We start from the raw sequence: 15,988 nt of genomic DNA on the forward strand, positions 1-15,988 counted from the left end.
CAAACAAAAATACCAGAGTTTCTCGCCTGAGAACTCTCCAACTCACTAGCTTAAAACACCATGAACCACCCTTCACTGCTGCAACTACAATCCGGCTGAATTTCAAAAACATGAAAGTTAGATTCATTCTATACATTTTAGATTAATTCCTTAATCCTGGCAACTAACTCATCAACATCCTTAACCTTTATACCAGCTTTACGGACAGGGGGCTCCTCCAGCTTCAAAACCTTTAGCCTTTGTTCAACAGAAACGCCAAGGTCCTCTGGTTTAAGAGTTTCAATAGGCTTCTTTTTAGCCTTCATCATCTTAGGAAGCGTGACAAACTTAGGCTCGTTTAATCTTAAGTCAGTGGTGATGATCAATGGCAATTTAGCCTTAACAGTTTCTGCACCACCATCTATTTCCTTTGTGACAGTAACAGAATCTCCTTCGATTATAACCTCTGAAGCATTGGTAGCTTGAGGCCAGTTCAATAAACCAGCCAGCATTTGTCCAGTTTGGTTAGAATCGTCATCGATTGCCTGCTTACCCAAAATAACCAGATTGAAATTGTCTTTCTCAACAACTTTTTGCAGAATCTTTGAAACTTGCAACGGTTCAACTTCCTGTTCGCCAACGTCAACTAACGTAGATGTGTCGAAGCCTTTGGCTAATGCAATTCTCAATACATCTTGAGATTTAGTACCACCAATAGAAACGGCATGCAGCTTTTCAACAGCACCTTTATGTGCAGCCTTAATCTTGGCAGCTTCTTCGACCTAGAATTGGGTGTTAGTGGTTGAATCTTTCAAAGTTTGGCTTAAATTTCAGACTTACAGCAATATCGTCAAAGGGGTTGATACTGAATTTGACCCCCTTAGTTTCAACGCCTGTCTGGGCCTTGTTAATTCTAGGCTTCAACGAAGCATCAATGACTCTTTTCACTGGTACCAGTATTCTCAACTTTGTTGACATTTTGTATGCTTGAAGTTTCAAAAAGTTCCTTTGAAAGTCCCTCAATGAACTGGCAGAGTTTACGGAGAGCACGAAAGTGAACAATATTCCTTTAATTCTACAGTCTCGAAAAAAAAGTATCAGGGATCTTTGAGTAAGAAGTAACACTATACATCATCACTTTAAACCATAAAATGGTGGATCTATTAATTACACCCTAGAGTATTTGGAACGGGCCTTCATCTTTTCAATACGAGCCTTCAGTTGGAAAGTTACCTCAGCGGCTCTTCTCCAGCTTTCATCACTAGAATCCAGCAGCTTTGAGTAATCTGTCCCATACAAATTCTCTTTATGCTCTGAAATTGCGTGGTCTAGAGAAAGCCTATCCACTCCATCACTCAACGTGGGACTGAATCGTCCTGGAGGATCTGCTGGCAATGCTGCATCGCTTTTAAATGTATTCACTCTACCATTTCCCTCAGTTTTGTACTCATTTTCAAGGTCTCGGATCCTTTCCCTTGCCAGGTCTAAATCATGTTGAAGTCTGTCTATTTGCGTGTCTTTAGATTTTATTATTACTGTCTTGTCAGTTTCCTCATTTAACAATTCTTTTGTCTTTTCCTGTAAGTTATTGATTTCTTTCATCAGTGTCACACGTTCCGTTTGGTGCTCTTGTTGCCTCCATTCATATTTCTCTTTCTCTTGCTCCCATTGTTTCTTTTCTTTCCTTAAATTTTCTAGTTCCAGTCTTTCGGCGGAACTAACATTCGTATCTGGTACGCGAGATATAGAACGGGCAGTTGTCAAAGAACGATTTGTAAGGCCGTTGGTTCTAGAAGCAACACTCGGAATAGCCCTCCTAGAGGGGGGGCTTTGTTTGGAACTTGGAGCACGCTTCAATGGGGATGAGGGTCCCCGTTTGCTTGGAACTGGAGAACATTTTGTTGTTGGACCCAACGACGGCTTTGGCCTTCTATCGGTCGCTCTAGTAGTGGAAGATGGGATGGTGGTTTGTTTTTTCTTTGTTTCAGTTATGGAAACTTCAGCCGTCTCACAAAACTCCATGATATTCTTTCTTTTCCTATCGTCAATCTTGTCCATAAATTCGTTCAATGGTCGGGGTCCTACAATTTTCATCAATGTTCCAACTACTTCAAACCCAGCATTTCGGACTGGTGCTTGTGAGTCATTGACTAACTTAAGTGCCACTGGTATAAGCAGATCAATATGTTGCGGGGATGGGGCCGTTTTCGAATTTTTCAAGCACCGAATTAAGAATTTAGTAGTTTCAACTTTTACTTGAGGTGTCTTATTTGCCATCTGTAGAACTGTCTCCTCCATTACAGCCGATAAAGAGCTCGATTCAAAGCATGCATTTAAGGCATCACAAAGAGATACCAATACTGTGGGTTTTTTCTCCTTCGTTCTCTCCAACAGTGGAGTTAAAACTAGTGAAAGATACTGTTCAAATTCACCTCGCAACCCCTTTGCCAACAGAAATAAGATAGTGGCTGTCAGCTGCACGACTTGAACGTTAGCGTCTTTTAGGGACTTTCCAAGAATCCTAACTAACCTGGTATAATCACCGGACGCCATTCTTGGAACTGCTACGACTTTCTGAACTTCTTCCAGTACTTCAACACGATCTTTCCATTTAGCGGATGATGCCCTAGAATCCAAATCGGAAGGTAACAACGATAGAATGTTTTGTGGTTCCATAAGATCATAGGCATCAATCTTCGCAGAAGAATCGGACACAGGTTCAATATCAGGCTCTGTCATAGATACATCATTCTCAGATTCTTGGTTAGCTTGTTGAGATCTTAGAAACCTTTTCTGAACAGGCTTAGTCGATTCTAGACTTTCGAAAGCTTTTGTTAAATCTTTTTGTTGTATAGGCTTCAACTCGGAAAATATAATATCTTTGAACGCGTCACCAATCCATTGGTACAACACCAAAGACAAGCTAGAAACTTGAGCTCTAACATTCTTATCAGCATGTGAAAACAACTTGGGAATTGAAGGAAACACCAGTTTTGGAGACACTGTAACGGCACCAAAATCTTGGTATATCGTGACGAGTGCTTCCACAGAACCAGCAACCAGCTTGGGTAAACGATTCTGTAAGAATGGAAGTATGTGATTTACAACGGGTTCCGGATCTTCAAGTTCCACATAAAGCTCCAGGGCTTCAATGGATTTGGACTTTGTACCAGCTCTTGTGGAAGCCAGTGTTTTTTCTATCAATGAGGGTACCACTACGTCTCGCGTCCTCAAAGACAACGAAGGGTCAACAAATTGGATAAACTTACAAAGAGCAGCTACACCAGCTTCTTGTGCGACAACATTTGAGTCTGTGACAATTTTCCTCAATAATTCTGGCTCAGATATAATTTGAATCTCTTTGGAATCATCTTGGTCTATCAACTTTTGGATCTCCTCGTACGCTGTCAGTCTACATTTCCAGTTCTTATATTGTTAGTACACATTGAGCTCCAGAGCCATGATAAATCAAACATGACATACCTTATGTAGGATTCTTTGCTTGAGCGGCAAGGATGAATAATCAGGCTCTTCACTATCCATGATGGTGCTTGGCTTGTAAATGAAAGGTAAACAAATACGAATTTGGGATTTGAGATGTTTATTCGCGATCAATCTTGAGCTTAGGGGACGAGATGGAGAAGTGACTGAGAGAGTAAGACATACTAGGCAGCTATCCTCTGAGCCAAAAGGTTTAATCTACTTTAGAACTCTGTATGAAAATAGTAAATAAATAAGTAAATAAATGCAGCCTCGATACAGTTTCCAATTATGGATAGTTAGAGTATTCTTTGTATTGGGCCACATCAAGGTCCTTCACTTGATCTAGAGGAGGAAGGGTGAAATTCCAGTTCTCTTCACCATCCCGCACTTCATAGTATTTCCTTAGATCAATTCCGTGAGATTGGTGGTTGGCAACGTTGAACCAGGGGAAAATTGCCAACAGAAGCTGGGAGTTTGTGGAGTTTCTAGCGGACATGTCTTGTTGGTAAGGGTTCAACAGGGAGGAACCATAAGGTGATTTTTTCTCTGATAAAGCTTTTTTGACTTCATATCTATCCTTTGCTACTTCTTTGGCGTTTTCAGAATAACCCCAGAACCTCTTGGTGGAACTGGTATATGCGTAATAGAAACCACCAAAAAACCCAATCGTGGTTGCAATTCTCATAATACTAGGAGGAGGCATTTTGAAGGTATTTCCTTTGGCAGGTTCGATTTTTTCGAACAATACCATCAACCCTGGGGCACCTATGGTACCCAATGCCCATGTTAAGTAGTCGGAAGGTCTAAAGTATCTCACCACACGGGAAAACTTTGGGTCACTGTCGATTAGCTTGGAATGTTAGTGAATGAGCTCTAACGAAAGGATTTCATGTGGCAGGAATGAATTACTTACTTCATAAGTTTCCATTTTAATGCGTTGTAGTACCTCTAGCAAAGACCAATCAGGATGTTTTCGAAGAGGTTGAGAAATCTGGTCGAAATTTGGCTCGGACACGTCTTAAAAGGTTATGTAAGGAGGTGATGTTAGATAGAGACGAAGCTGTGGATGAGCTGGAGAACCTTGGTAATCTGAACGGATCTAAAGAACAATCATCACTTTGGGCCTAGAGGTTTACAGAGGTTTGGGCAATTTTTACTACATTACCTGGTGTTGGAGACACCCAAATGCTGAGACATTTGTACATGTCGTCGGGGAGATTGTTTGAACGAACTGACGAGAATTGGAATGCCCATTGCAGGATCATAACTGATGGGATGGAACATTTATCATGTGCAGTAAGCAAAAGTCGTTTCTTAGTCAATCATATATCTTTTAACAGATACTAAGTAACCATAGGAGATGTGTTATCTTAGTAGAAGAATGATTTATATATTAATAATATTATATCTTTTTCCTAGATCGCATTGGTCAACTTTGACCAACAACTATGGGTGCTTCAATCCTAACAGGCTTATACCACTGAAGTTACAGTAATTCTTCCTAGTGAAACTGATTGTGTCCTTACATTACCATGTTTTTCCAAGCTTCGTTCCTCATGGCCCAATGGTCAAGGCGTCTGGCTACGATTAGCCAACTCCGAGTAAACTCGGGGTAATAGGAAACCAGAAGATTCCAGGTTCGACTCCTGGTGGGGAAGCTTCTTTTTTTCTGAGTTGTATTGGGGAAAAACTGAGGCGCATTAATCTATTCCCAACAAATTCCACACCAACTACGTTACTCATGTGAGAGCCTCTTTGCAGTTTCAGTACAATTACCTTCCATTAATCATCTGGCATCCAGTAGTTACTAAACACCCTATTGATGACCAAATATTCACTCCACGTTACCTGATTACCTAATAATAGTTAGCGTGATTAGTAACTAAAGAATCTCGAACAACCGATGGCCAACATGCTTATAAGCGGCACAGCATCCCACTCCTGAATTCTCAATTCAATTTCCTGTTTTATACCACAGTGCTGAAATTAACAAACAATGGTTCAAGAAATTAACTCTGCTGAAGAATTTGACAAGGCTATCGCCTCTGGTGTCGTCCTCGTGGACTTTTTTGCCACATGGTGTGGTCCTTGTAAGATGATTGCTCCTGTCTTGGACAAGTTCTCCAAGGAGTATGAGCAAGTTACCTTCTACAAGGTTGACGTTGACAAGTTGAGTGAGGTTGCTGCTCGTTTTGAGATCTCTGCCATGCCAACTTTCTTGTTCTTCCAGAACGGAGAGGTTGTCTCCAAGGTTACTGGAGCCAATGCTGCTGCTATCAAGCAGACCATAACCAAGTTGATTTAATAATTTAAGTAACGAAATAATTAGAAAAATGGTATGGATCATGCACAACCAATGTGTAGCCTTCCCTTGTTTCTTGCTGAAAGATGGCGAGTAGTGCGTTGGTCTCTTCTAGCACCTCACCACAGCCTCGGTGTTACACCATTTTCGTCTTCTTCCTCATCTCTACTAGGACCCTTGAACGCAACATGGCGAGAAAGAAATCATTAATGTCCGCAGAGGAAATTCAAGAGATGGCAAATGTCATTATTGAGAAAGAAATCCAGCCTCTCTTTGACACTAAAGAACCGTTTCAAATCATTTCTGCAGTGCGGTATGATCCAATAGTAAACGAGGAAGGGATCACAATTGAACCTACGGAAGAATGTTTCTTTCTGATTGACCGCCATTGCTCCAGACTGAATTTGAGCACTAGCTATTTTGGATGGAAAGTCCAAGTCTCCAAGGAATTGCTAATGGAAAAATTGATTGAATCTGTAAAAGCTGCTGGAGAGAGCCAAAGCTTGAAATGTCGAGTCTACCTGGACGAACAGGGAAACCTCAATGTCGCCACTGATGTTATTCCTGCTAAGCCATTCGGGTTGTTTGAGGGATTAAAGCCTCTTGATCAGTACTCTTCGCTTTTGTGGGACGTAGTCGTTTCACCAGAACCAATAGGGATATCGCCCTTCACTTCGTTTAAGACGACCAATAGAGGACACTATAACAAGATCAGAGAGGCTACTCTAAAAGGTGGGCCAGAAGGAAGGCCGCAGGAGGTGCTACTTTACAACACTGCTGGACAAGTGACAGAGGGAAGCGTCACCAATGTTGCTTTTTACAGAAAGTTTCCTTCCTATGTCGGTCCTGAAAAGGGCACGCTGAAATGGATAACTCCTCCCCTAAGTACTGGCCCCCTATGCGGGGTTACAAGGGCAGAGCTATTAGCCCGTGAGGACATAGTCGAGGATAGGCTGTTTCTCAAGGACATTAAGGATGGGGAAGATGTTCTTCTAATGAACGGAATTCAAGGCGTCGTTCGTGGGAAAATCCGAATGGTCTCTAAGAGCGCTTGAATTCTCTTGTCAGGTATATATGTTAATTCTATTCGTTAAGAAATCCCTCAATTTCGACATCACTGTAGCCTAAAACGTAGAAGATGTCAGCCAATGATTCCGAATTGAGTTTGGCAGGAGCCTGTTCTTGGACTTTGGGTTTCGCATTCCAGGCAACTCCAAGACCAGCAATTTTCATCATTGGTAAGTCATTAGCTCCGTCTCCAACAGCCAGAACTGAGCTAAAAGGTATATCGTTCTTGGTTGCAATTTCTTTCAACAATTCGGCTTTACGTGCTCCATCAACAACTTCTCCAATCGTAGTGCCACTAAGTATTTCCTTTCCTGAAGCATCCACTTCAGTCTTGAGAGTGTTGGCGTAGGCATAGTCTAGACCAAGCTCATTGGAAACATATTCAGCAAGGGGAACAAAACCCCCACTCAAAACTGCCAGTTTAATTCCAGCTTTCTTAAGACCTTTGCAGAGTTCACGAGCACCAGGAGTGAACTTCAATTGTGGCTTCAAAGAATTCCAAAGATCAGAAGACTCAATCCCACGCAGTAGTTCCACTCTTTGAGCCAACGACTGTTTGAAATCCAACTCTCCATTCATAGCTGCTGTTGTGATCTTCTCCACTTCGGACTCCACGTTGGCCTTGGCAGCGATTAATTCAATGACCTCCTGCTGGATCAAAGTACTGTCCATATCAAACACCACCAATCGAATGTCTTTACGGACTTCAAGCTCATTGAATACCAGATCCACGCCTTCTATCTCGGTTGTCCTGACTGCATCTTTTGTGGAGTCTAGATGGTTTCCGTCACAACAGTCATTAATTTCAATCTGGAGATCTAAAGCTTTATTGGGTGAGAGCATGCTAATTCCATGAATCTCTGCGTGATGAAGTGTCCGCACAAACTCCCTAATCTTGTCAATACTCCCATCAGGGAAGGATTTGCCCTTTGAAATAGCAGTTAAACGATAACTCATTGAGTGGGAAGTTGAAAAAGTGGAGAAAGAGGTGTATAGTTGGGAGACATGGAAAACTAGTTAGCGAAATATTTCAAGAGGTTCGCATAAGGAGTCCGCCATCCATCCTTCTCTAACTCTACCGTTTTCTATGAGTACTTGGATCAAGGGCCCGATATGCGGTATAGAGAACTGTTCGTCCCGTCTATATAGGTCGGTGGATGGCCGCCGAGTATGCCGAAGAGGGCATGTGTCGGAACATCATATGGATATCGATGATGACGATGGGGCCTTTGTTGTAACTAGAAGGCTCAACATGAGCCAAGGAGACGATGGAACTCTTTTGGCAGGCGGAGCACGCTCATCAGTATTCTCTCAGCAGCAGAACGAAGGGGCTGGTGCTCCTCGTGAAAGAGCTCATGGTTTAGATGGTCGCAAGGTCTGTTGGCAATGCTACCAATATGTGCTTCGAAAACAAGCGCAATGGCTTATTGAAAATCATGGGGTACCTGCGGAATTCGAAACCGTAGTCAAAGAATTATGGATCTTCTATTTAAAAGGGTATGAACCCACCCCAAAGGAAAAGATCGACGATGCATCTGAAATAGAACGACAATCAGGAACAGAAAATAGGGTACCCAGTCTGCTACATGCTATAAGCATAATATATTTAGCATTGCTGAGAATGCAAATTCCAATATTTGTCAACGATCTAATATCATGGGTTTCCACAGCTTCTTTACCATATATGAGGGCATTTTCAATACTCCCTCGTACATTGCAACAGAGTATTCCTACCCAGTACATTAGGATATTTGAGCCAATTAAACCGCCAATAAGAAATGAACTTTACTGGATGATACTTCGTGTTTATCAGTTCATTCATAGAGTGGATCCTAACCCGTTCGTTGTGGATTGTAGTCTATTTCTATTCAAACTGAATTTAGAGCTCCTATTACCCTTGGACGTGATGTTAATGGTTCAAAATTGTTTATCTGATATAGATGAGAACGTTTACGAACTACCACTGTTGAAACGGGGGATCCACACCAATTACCATAATGACGTGTTTCTTGCCAAAGATCTTGTGAAAATTCCAGAGTTGCGTATAGTGGGGCTCCTAATATGTTGCACTAAGTTCTATTTCTTCAACACTGTTTCCACTAGGGTAAAAGTGGATATAACACGATGGTACACACTGATAAATCGATACAATTTCACATTCAATGCCGGTCATCTGTCGGAAATGATATTCAAAGATTCTGATGACAATAAGCTTGCCAAGTGGGACGAAGACCAAGTTGATAGCTACTTGAAATGGTTTGAAGAAAACCTGTTAGAGCAGGAGAAGGACAAAGATTCTGCAAATATGGACCCTGCGCAGCGGCGCTTACGGGAAGTATTTACATTACAAGGCATTGACACCGGAGAGAAGGTGAAGAAGTCCTCAAAAGCCTTCAACTCCGCTGAGGAGAAGCCCACGCTCGTTGAACTGTACCAATCTTTACTTGATGGCATTGAAAACAACGATCCTTCTCGGTCTAACGCGTCGGCGAGTCCAACGTTGAACTCCATACGGCAGCTTCATGACTTTCTTATCTCCCGCCTATCTATCACTTTTGGAGTCACTGAGGATAGACTCGGTGATATAACACGGCTTTGTCAATCATCCATTGAGGGGTCTGGGGTAAAGGCAAAGAAATAGAAATAGAAATAGAATACAGGGCCGTGCCACTTAGTATGACGTCAGGGATACTGGGCATTTTTGATTGTCCCCGCAGCCTGAACACCCAATTGTTGATTCAAAATGATCATGAAATGATTCAGTCCGAACTGCCGTCAACTGTTGTACCGTCTTTTCTTTTTCTTTTTCCGTCAGCCTTACAATGTATCAGCTTTTTCCGCTGGCTGCAACGCACTTCCAAGAGATTCCAACCATAAGGCTTTTCTTTTTCTATCCTTTCGAGCAAGCATGACAGCAAACGGCATTTTTGGTTTTTCAAGCTTTCCCGCTGGAAATGAAATTTCCGAAGCACCTGACCAATTGATATCAACTAATCAAGATGTAGCAGTCAATAGGGCAGGATGAATATGTGCTTGCGCCGCAATCTTGTTTCATCTCAATCGTGCCTTATCTATAGGGTTTTGCTGCTGCCTTCTCACTTTGCTTTTCTTTTTTTTCGGGTTATCTGAATTTCCCTGCAAAAAAACGCCATTTCAACTGTTCTTTTTCGGAAAATCTGCATAATCCATGCTTGGCGGGGATCGGTGGATTGAGTCTCACGAGGAAACAAACCCCATTCTCACTTATCACTGACTTGGTCAGCGCGTCCAATCTTCAGCAAGCAGCTTTGTATAAGTACAGCCCTGCTGCCCTGCACTCATATTTCTCTTTTCTAAGTTTTTTGACACATACAAAACTCTCAACACAGCAGTCATAATGAAGAACTTCTTCAACAGCTCCGACTCCGAAAAGCATGAGGAGAAAGTAAATGATGAGAAGGTACAGAGTATCTCTTATTCACAGTCAATTCTGTCACTACCGGACTTAGACCCAACACTTTCCAGACATGCTAGTGAATATGAGGCAGATCTTTCCAAGATTCAGCCAGGTGTTGCAGGTGAGAAAGGTCACCAATTGAAGAGGGACCTTAAGGCTCGTCATATTTCCATGATTGCTCTTGGTGGTTCTTTGGGTACCGGTCTTTTGATTGGAACCGCAAATTCTCTAGCTACTGCTGGTCCGGGATCAGTCTTCATCACATATAGTTTCGTCGGTCTCATGGTGTTCTTCGTCATGAGTGCCTTGGGTGAAATGGCAACCTACATCCCACTAGCTGGTGGTTTTACCGGTTACTCTGATCGTTATGCCCATCCAGCCTTAGGTTTCGCCGTTGGTTACTCATACTTGGCCAAATATTTGATTGTCACTCCAAACCAATTGGTTGCTGGGTCCCTAGTTATGCAATATTGGGTCTCCCCCGAAAAGGTTAATCCGGGCGTGTGGATCACCATCTTTTTGGTGTCTGTTGTTTTGATCAACTTGTTTGGTGTCAAATTTTTTGGTGAATTGGAGTTCTGGTTGTCTTCTTTGAAAGTCATTACGGTTCTCGGTTTGATCATTATGCTCTTTGTCTTCATGCTCGGAGGTGGTCCAGACCATGAGCGTCTTGGTTTTAGATACTGGACCAATCCTGGTGCTTTTGCCCCATGGAAGGGAATTGCTTCTATTCCTAAAGCCAAATTCATTGCCTTTGTTTCTTCTTTTGTTTACGCCGTTTTTGCCTATTCAGGTACTGAGTTGGTGGGTGTTGTTGTGGCAGAGGCTTCCAGACCACGAAGAAACGTCCCAAGGGCTATTAAACTGACATTTTACAGAATTTGTGTTTTCTACATTCTATCTGTCCTGTTGTTAGGATGCTGTGTTGCCTATAACGACGCAGAGTTAGTTGCCGCAAGAGCAAAGTCAACTTCATCCAGTGCATCTCCATTCGTTGTTGCTATCAATGCACAAGGAATTTCAGGTCTTCCTCATTTGATGAATGCTTGTATTTTGATCTTCGTTTTCTCCGCTTGTAATTCGGATCTTTACATTGCAACCAGAACTTTGTATGGTCTTTCAGTCCAGAGAAAAGCTCCAAAGATTCTTTCCAGAACTAATAAAACAGGTGTTCCTTACCTGTCTTTGGCCGTTGCCTTCTGTTTCTCATGCTTAGCCTACATGGCCTGCTCTTCTGGTTCTGCTTCAATTTTCGGTTATTTCGTCAACGTCGTTTCCATTATGGGTTTGCTTACATGGATTTCTCTGCTAATCACCCACATTTGTTTCATGAATGCCATGAAGGCTCAAGGTATCCCCAGAAAAAGTCTTCCTTACAGAGCTCCTTTCCAGCCATACGCTTCTTGGATTACACTATTTTTCTGCATTCTTGTTGCTTTGATCAAGAACTTCACAGTTTTCCTTAACGGATTTAACTACAAGGACTTCATTACCGGCTATATTGGAATTCCTTACTATTTCATTTGTTTCTTTGGATACAAGTTTATCACTGGAGCAAAGCGTCACAAGTCTGCTGAAGTCGACTTGCTAACACACAAGGACGTCATTGATGCCGAAGAAGAGGAATATGCATTTGCAGAGGCCGAACTTAAGGCAGAAAGAGGTAATAAGAAAGACGCCCAGTGGCTGTACGACAGGATTTTTGGATGGATTTTTTAAAGTGTCCGTTACTTATTCTTTCACAGTTTCCCCTTCTCTCATGCATTCTAAGTTATTATATCGCTGTTTTGTACATTAATGACAAATTTGGTCATAAGTGCCTCTTTATCGCATTGTAAACTTATACTTATACTTAATTCTTATATATACACATTTCACCTCAGGTCCTTGTTATCACTTCTCATATGTTTGCCTCCGTTGTAATGGCCAGGAAATGGAGGTGGTGCCATCATGGGAACACCCATTCCTGATTGCGATAACGGAGGCATGTATCCGCGACGTTGTTGGTTATGCGACATCATCATCTGTGGAGGAATGAGTTGCGGTTGATATGGAACAAAGTGTTGTGATCCCGTTTGAGGTACCCCAGGGCCACCCGAAGGACCCTGACCTGGAATCATTGGAATCATTCTAGGAATCAACTGTTGAGGAAGTGGTGATGTGTTATGAATGGGAGATGTCTGACCACCTCCATAGAAGAACATTCTATTATCGGGCATCATCGGTATCTCTGGATTGATAGGAAACAAAACACGATATGATTCTTCTATCGTTGTCTCCCATGTAGGTGGGGTTACAAAAGGTTTCTCAAATGGAGCTTTGGGATCTTTTCTATGCTTCTCCAAGAATAAGTTGAAGTTATCTTTGAGAATTTTCTGTTTGGCCACAGTTGGAACTCTATTTGCTCCAAAGAAAGCTTGTTGAGAGATGTTTCTTTTAGGGCGAGTAAAAGATCCTTGTGAAGTTCCAGAAGCGGGAATAATGCGATGAGGGGCATGAAAATCTGTTTGTCCACCGAAGCCCATGGGCGAAAACGATGCAGTATTCGGGTTCATCTTGAACGGTTTTTTAGTGCTGGTGGTGGTGGCTGCGGTTGCAGGCTTGCTACTCTCATCTGAAACTTTGGAAGCACTACTTGGTGTTTTCGAAGTTTCTTGTTTGTTCTTCTCCTTTGGTACAGAATCTTCAGCAGGTTTTTTTGGAAGCTTTAGATTAGATGAAAATTCTTTGAGAGACTCGATCTCCTTTTGAGCCTTGGTTTTGGGCTGCTCTTTAGAATCACCAGTTTTCGAATCTTGACCTTCTTTGGGCTTCTTTGTTTTAGAGGTGTCTTGTGTTATTGCAGAGCTTTGCAAGACAGCAGGATCGTGATGAAAGTTAGCAGCTCTATGGTTGGGAGGAACATATCTTCCGGCTTTGTACTGCTTTAACTCAGATGGCTGCGCCTTAACATTCTTCTTCAGCATACCCAACAATAATTCTCCTCCTTTATTTTGAGAGTTGTCATCATCTCTTAGCACACCAGAATACTTGTCTTCTTCGTCAATACCGCTATCGTCAACAACAAGACCTCTTTCCTCAGCAACGTGAATGTTCCCATTGTAAGACTGGCTTTCAATCTCCTTTGCAATACGTTCCGCCTCTACTAGTTTTCGTTCGTAATCTGGGTCATCCCTATTGATTCGTGTAGTATAGAGATTCTCGTCATAAGTAGACTTGACACCAAATTTACGTTCATTAACTTCGAATTGATCCCAATTGGCATGGGTATCATCTTCAAGGTTACCCAGGTCGGTATCTGGGCCTTCGGGTACCCACTTCTGGAGCTCCCGCTCTTTCGATTGGGACTTTCCAGAAATGTCCGTATCCGTCTTGAAAGCCTTTTTAGAGTCAGTATTACCCTCAGCAGCCTCAGCAATTGCTGCGGGATAGGAGTTGTGAGCTTTTGAAAAATCTAATTGCTCAATTTCAACGGCGACAATGTCCTTTGCCTTGAACACGAGGGTCTCAGGCAACTCTTCAGCATCATTCTCTTGTGATCCATCGATCAACTCGGGATACTTTACAATAACAGACAGCTCTGAATCAGCAGCAAAATCGTTGAAGGAAACCAGCATTCCCGAATAAGAAGAACCTGAGCCCACAGTCACAATAACTTTGGAGCCTATGGAGTGTGCAAGGGCAAACAACAATCGATCATCGTTATTCTGGGCTGCAACCTTAGATTGTTGAACAGCAGGTTTCTGAGAAGATTCTTCCTTTCCATTGTACTTGCGATTTGAGCCTGGACCGGACCCATTGAAGTTACGTGAGTTGGATCTCCTGTGGCCCGATGTACCTGACGAATTTGGTCGGGCGTTCTTGATTTGGGACATTGAAGGCGATACGGCGAACACAAAAGGGCTTTCAAGTGAGTGTTGCAGACACTGGTCCTATTTCCACGAGGAACGTAGCAGTTTGAGTAGTCACGGGACCCCTGAACAGTAGAGACAGGAATTGATGAACTATGTCAGCTATGGTGATGTTATGGCAGACAAGATAAAAAGGGATTGGGTGGCGCACAGGCTCTGGTAGGTAGGCCAGTAAGCGTTTGCAAGGGGAGATAGAAAGCGTAGAAGGGAAGTGGAGGGGGGGCAGGTTGAGGATTGGTGGTCGCGCGACCTAAGTCTCCATCTACCTTACCTGGCACTATTCAATTCTTTAGATCGTTATTTCAACGGCCAGGCAATGAAGATTGAGATAACTAAAGAAATTAATATTGAGAGCTTGCCATTGGAGAAGGACCTCCTGGTTGAAAAAATCAAGTCAGCTGTCGAAGACCCTGAGTTGGAATTGGACTCAGAATTGGTGAAAAAGGTGATCTCTGACATTTTGGGTGAATTGATCAGCAAATCCTCATTGCACAAATTCTTTGTAAACGTGGTCAGAATTCAAGGAGTCGAAGGTCAAAACTTAAACATATGCAGCACTTCAGGTGGCCATTGGGACCAACACAAAGATGGTCTCTTGAATTTCAAAGTGGAAGTAGAAGGAGGTATCTTGATGGTTAGTGTCGTTTGGCTCAAGTCCTAATAGTGTTTTCCCGCGCCCAGTCGCTCTTCAAACCGTACAGAATATCTTCCCCAGAGGATCACCATCTGGCATACCTCCCCTAGCATCAAGCTCTGTTCGCGATTTCTTATCGTTCATCATCTTTTCACGACCGCCTGTCGCACGTGCGTAATAACTTCTCTCTAAGTCCTCTATTTAAATTAAATATTTCCCAACTGCTCACGTTGAGACTCTGCCCCCCAATAATGTCCACACAACCACTGTTACAATCAGCTCCAGGTAAGTCCGAAGTTTTGTAGAAATTTCAAAGTCCTCGTGTTCACTAACAGTCTAAAGGAAAGAGAATTGCTTTGCCTACCAGGGTTGAACCAAAGGTATTTTTTGCTAACGAGAGAACATTCTTATCATGGTTGAATTTCACAGTTATCTTGGGCTCCTTAGGTGTGGGTCTGTTGAATTTTGGTGATAAAATAGGAAGAATTTCCGCTGGTCTGTTCACTTTTATTGCCATGGGTACGATGCTGTACGCCTTGATAACGTATCACTGGAGAGCCAGTGCCATCAGGAGAAGAGGGTCTGGACCCTACGATGACCGTTTTGGGCCCACGATGTTGTGCTTATTCTTACTTATTGCCATCGTTGTCAATTTCACATTGAGAATCAGATCCTAGTGACACCTTACATAGAAAGATACTTTAATGACATCCGACATCTATTTGTGTCACTTAGTTTTCTGCACCTGGCTCAGGCCGTAGATGTCAGCTACGCATCCCAAAAACAGTTTCGCGGGCGTGAGTTAGGGAGACGAGTTCTAGGTCAACACGGAGTAACACAGACCCAAACGTGTCAACAGGCCTCTCCTTCGCATTACCAGCAATGCATGCTAAGGTTAGGGCTTTATATAAAGAACTAATCTACCTTGCTCGCTTCCACCCCAATGAGAAGAAACTAAAGGACAGCATCAAGGCAGGCTTTCTCAAGAACAAAAATATAAGCTCAGAAAATGAAACTGAACTTTTCGGAGCGTTGGCCCACGGTCGCTACATGTGTCGTGAATTGACTAGCCTTTACGAACTCCAAACGTACAGAGCCGTAAAGAGGAAATATTATACATAGACACACTCAATCTTTATGTACAAATTTAGCAGTCCCAGTTTGACTTCCAGATC

General features: G+C 42.6%; 12 protein-coding genes across 12 annotated transcripts; 7 read left to right on the plus strand and 5 right to left on the minus strand.

Annotated features, from left to right (window-relative positions):
- Positions 1 to 137: 137 nt before the first annotated feature.
- On the minus strand, positions 138 to 957 carry PAS_chr4_0939 (uncharacterized protein; the record flags this gene model as incomplete). Its single annotated transcript, XM_002493651.1, has 2 exons — positions 138 to 761; positions 820 to 957. 2 exons carry the CDS (start codon positions 955 to 957, stop codon positions 138 to 140), a joined length of 762 nt encoding a protein of 253 aa, XP_002493696.1.
- Positions 958 to 1,146: 189 nt separating this feature from the next.
- Positions 1,147 to 3,522, minus strand: PAS_chr4_0282 (Microtubule-associated protein (MAP) of the XMAP215/Dis1 family; the record flags this gene model as incomplete). Its single annotated transcript, XM_002493652.1, has 2 exons — positions 1,147 to 3,405; positions 3,463 to 3,522. The coding sequence occupies 2 exons, from the start codon at positions 3,520 to 3,522 to the stop codon at positions 1,147 to 1,149; spliced, it is 2,319 nt and encodes a 772-aa protein (XP_002493697.1).
- Positions 3,523 to 3,748: 226 nt separating this feature from the next.
- On the minus strand, positions 3,749 to 4,390 carry PAS_chr4_0283 (Hypothetical protein; the record flags this gene model as incomplete). Its single annotated transcript, XM_002493653.1, has 2 exons — positions 3,749 to 4,312; positions 4,376 to 4,390. 2 exons carry the CDS (start codon positions 4,388 to 4,390, stop codon positions 3,749 to 3,751), a joined length of 579 nt encoding a protein of 192 aa, XP_002493698.1.
- A 1,068-nt stretch (positions 4,391 to 5,458) lies between these two features.
- Positions 5,459 to 5,767, plus strand: PAS_chr4_0284 (Cytoplasmic thioredoxin isoenzyme of the thioredoxin system; the record flags this gene model as incomplete). The annotated part of the gene is made up of 1 exon (XM_002493654.1): positions 5,459 to 5,767. One exon carries the CDS (start codon positions 5,459 to 5,461, stop codon positions 5,765 to 5,767), a length of 309 nt encoding a protein of 102 aa, XP_002493699.1.
- A 185-nt stretch (positions 5,768 to 5,952) lies between these two features.
- Positions 5,953 to 6,819, plus strand: PAS_chr4_0940 (uncharacterized protein; the record flags this gene model as incomplete). The annotated part of the gene is made up of 1 exon (XM_002493655.1): positions 5,953 to 6,819. The coding sequence occupies one exon, from the start codon at positions 5,953 to 5,955 to the stop codon at positions 6,817 to 6,819; it is 867 nt and encodes a 288-aa protein (XP_002493700.1).
- A 28-nt stretch (positions 6,820 to 6,847) lies between these two features.
- On the minus strand, positions 6,848 to 7,789 carry PAS_chr4_0285 (uncharacterized protein; the record flags this gene model as incomplete). Its single annotated transcript, XM_002493656.1, has 1 exon — positions 6,848 to 7,789. One exon carries the CDS (start codon positions 7,787 to 7,789, stop codon positions 6,848 to 6,850), a length of 942 nt encoding a protein of 313 aa, XP_002493701.1.
- A 130-nt stretch (positions 7,790 to 7,919) lies between these two features.
- Positions 7,920 to 9,473, plus strand: PAS_chr4_0286 (Protein involved in the transcription of 35S rRNA genes by RNA polymerase I; the record flags this gene model as incomplete). The annotated part of the gene is made up of 1 exon (XM_002493657.1): positions 7,920 to 9,473. The coding sequence occupies one exon, from the start codon at positions 7,920 to 7,922 to the stop codon at positions 9,471 to 9,473; it is 1,554 nt and encodes a 517-aa protein (XP_002493702.1).
- A 735-nt stretch (positions 9,474 to 10,208) lies between these two features.
- PAS_chr4_0287 (Dicarboxylic amino acid permease) lies at positions 10,209 to 11,987 on the plus strand (the record flags this gene model as incomplete). Its single annotated transcript, XM_002493658.1, has 1 exon — positions 10,209 to 11,987. One exon carries the CDS (start codon positions 10,209 to 10,211, stop codon positions 11,985 to 11,987), a length of 1,779 nt encoding a protein of 592 aa, XP_002493703.1.
- A 155-nt stretch (positions 11,988 to 12,142) lies between these two features.
- PAS_chr4_0288 (Protein interacting with poly(A)-binding protein Pab1p) lies at positions 12,143 to 14,143 on the minus strand (the record flags this gene model as incomplete). Its single annotated transcript, XM_002493659.1, has 1 exon — positions 12,143 to 14,143. The coding sequence occupies one exon, from the start codon at positions 14,141 to 14,143 to the stop codon at positions 12,143 to 12,145; it is 2,001 nt and encodes a 666-aa protein (XP_002493704.1).
- A 352-nt stretch (positions 14,144 to 14,495) lies between these two features.
- Positions 14,496 to 14,840, plus strand: PAS_chr4_0289 (Hypothetical protein; the record flags this gene model as incomplete). The annotated part of the gene is made up of 1 exon (XM_002493660.1): positions 14,496 to 14,840. The coding sequence occupies one exon, from the start codon at positions 14,496 to 14,498 to the stop codon at positions 14,838 to 14,840; it is 345 nt and encodes a 114-aa protein (XP_002493705.1).
- Positions 14,841 to 15,064: 224 nt separating this feature from the next.
- PAS_chr4_0290 (Vacuolar transporter chaperon (VTC) involved in distributing V-ATPase and other membrane proteins) lies at positions 15,065 to 15,490 on the plus strand (the record flags this gene model as incomplete). Its single annotated transcript, XM_002493661.1, has 2 exons — positions 15,065 to 15,098; positions 15,156 to 15,490. 2 exons carry the CDS (start codon positions 15,065 to 15,067, stop codon positions 15,488 to 15,490), a joined length of 369 nt encoding a protein of 122 aa, XP_002493706.1.
- A 205-nt stretch (positions 15,491 to 15,695) lies between these two features.
- On the plus strand, positions 15,696 to 15,935 carry PAS_chr4_0291 (Hypothetical protein; the record flags this gene model as incomplete). Its single annotated transcript, XM_002493662.1, has 1 exon — positions 15,696 to 15,935. One exon carries the CDS (start codon positions 15,696 to 15,698, stop codon positions 15,933 to 15,935), a length of 240 nt encoding a protein of 79 aa, XP_002493707.1.
- Between the last annotated feature and the right edge of the window lie 53 nt (positions 15,936 to 15,988).

Source organism: Komagataella phaffii, chromosome 4 (assembly GCF_000027005.1).
Source record: "Komagataella phaffii GS115 chromosome 4, complete sequence".
NCBI classification, from domain to species: domain Eukaryota; kingdom Fungi; phylum Ascomycota; class Pichiomycetes; order Pichiales; family Pichiaceae; genus Komagataella; species Komagataella phaffii.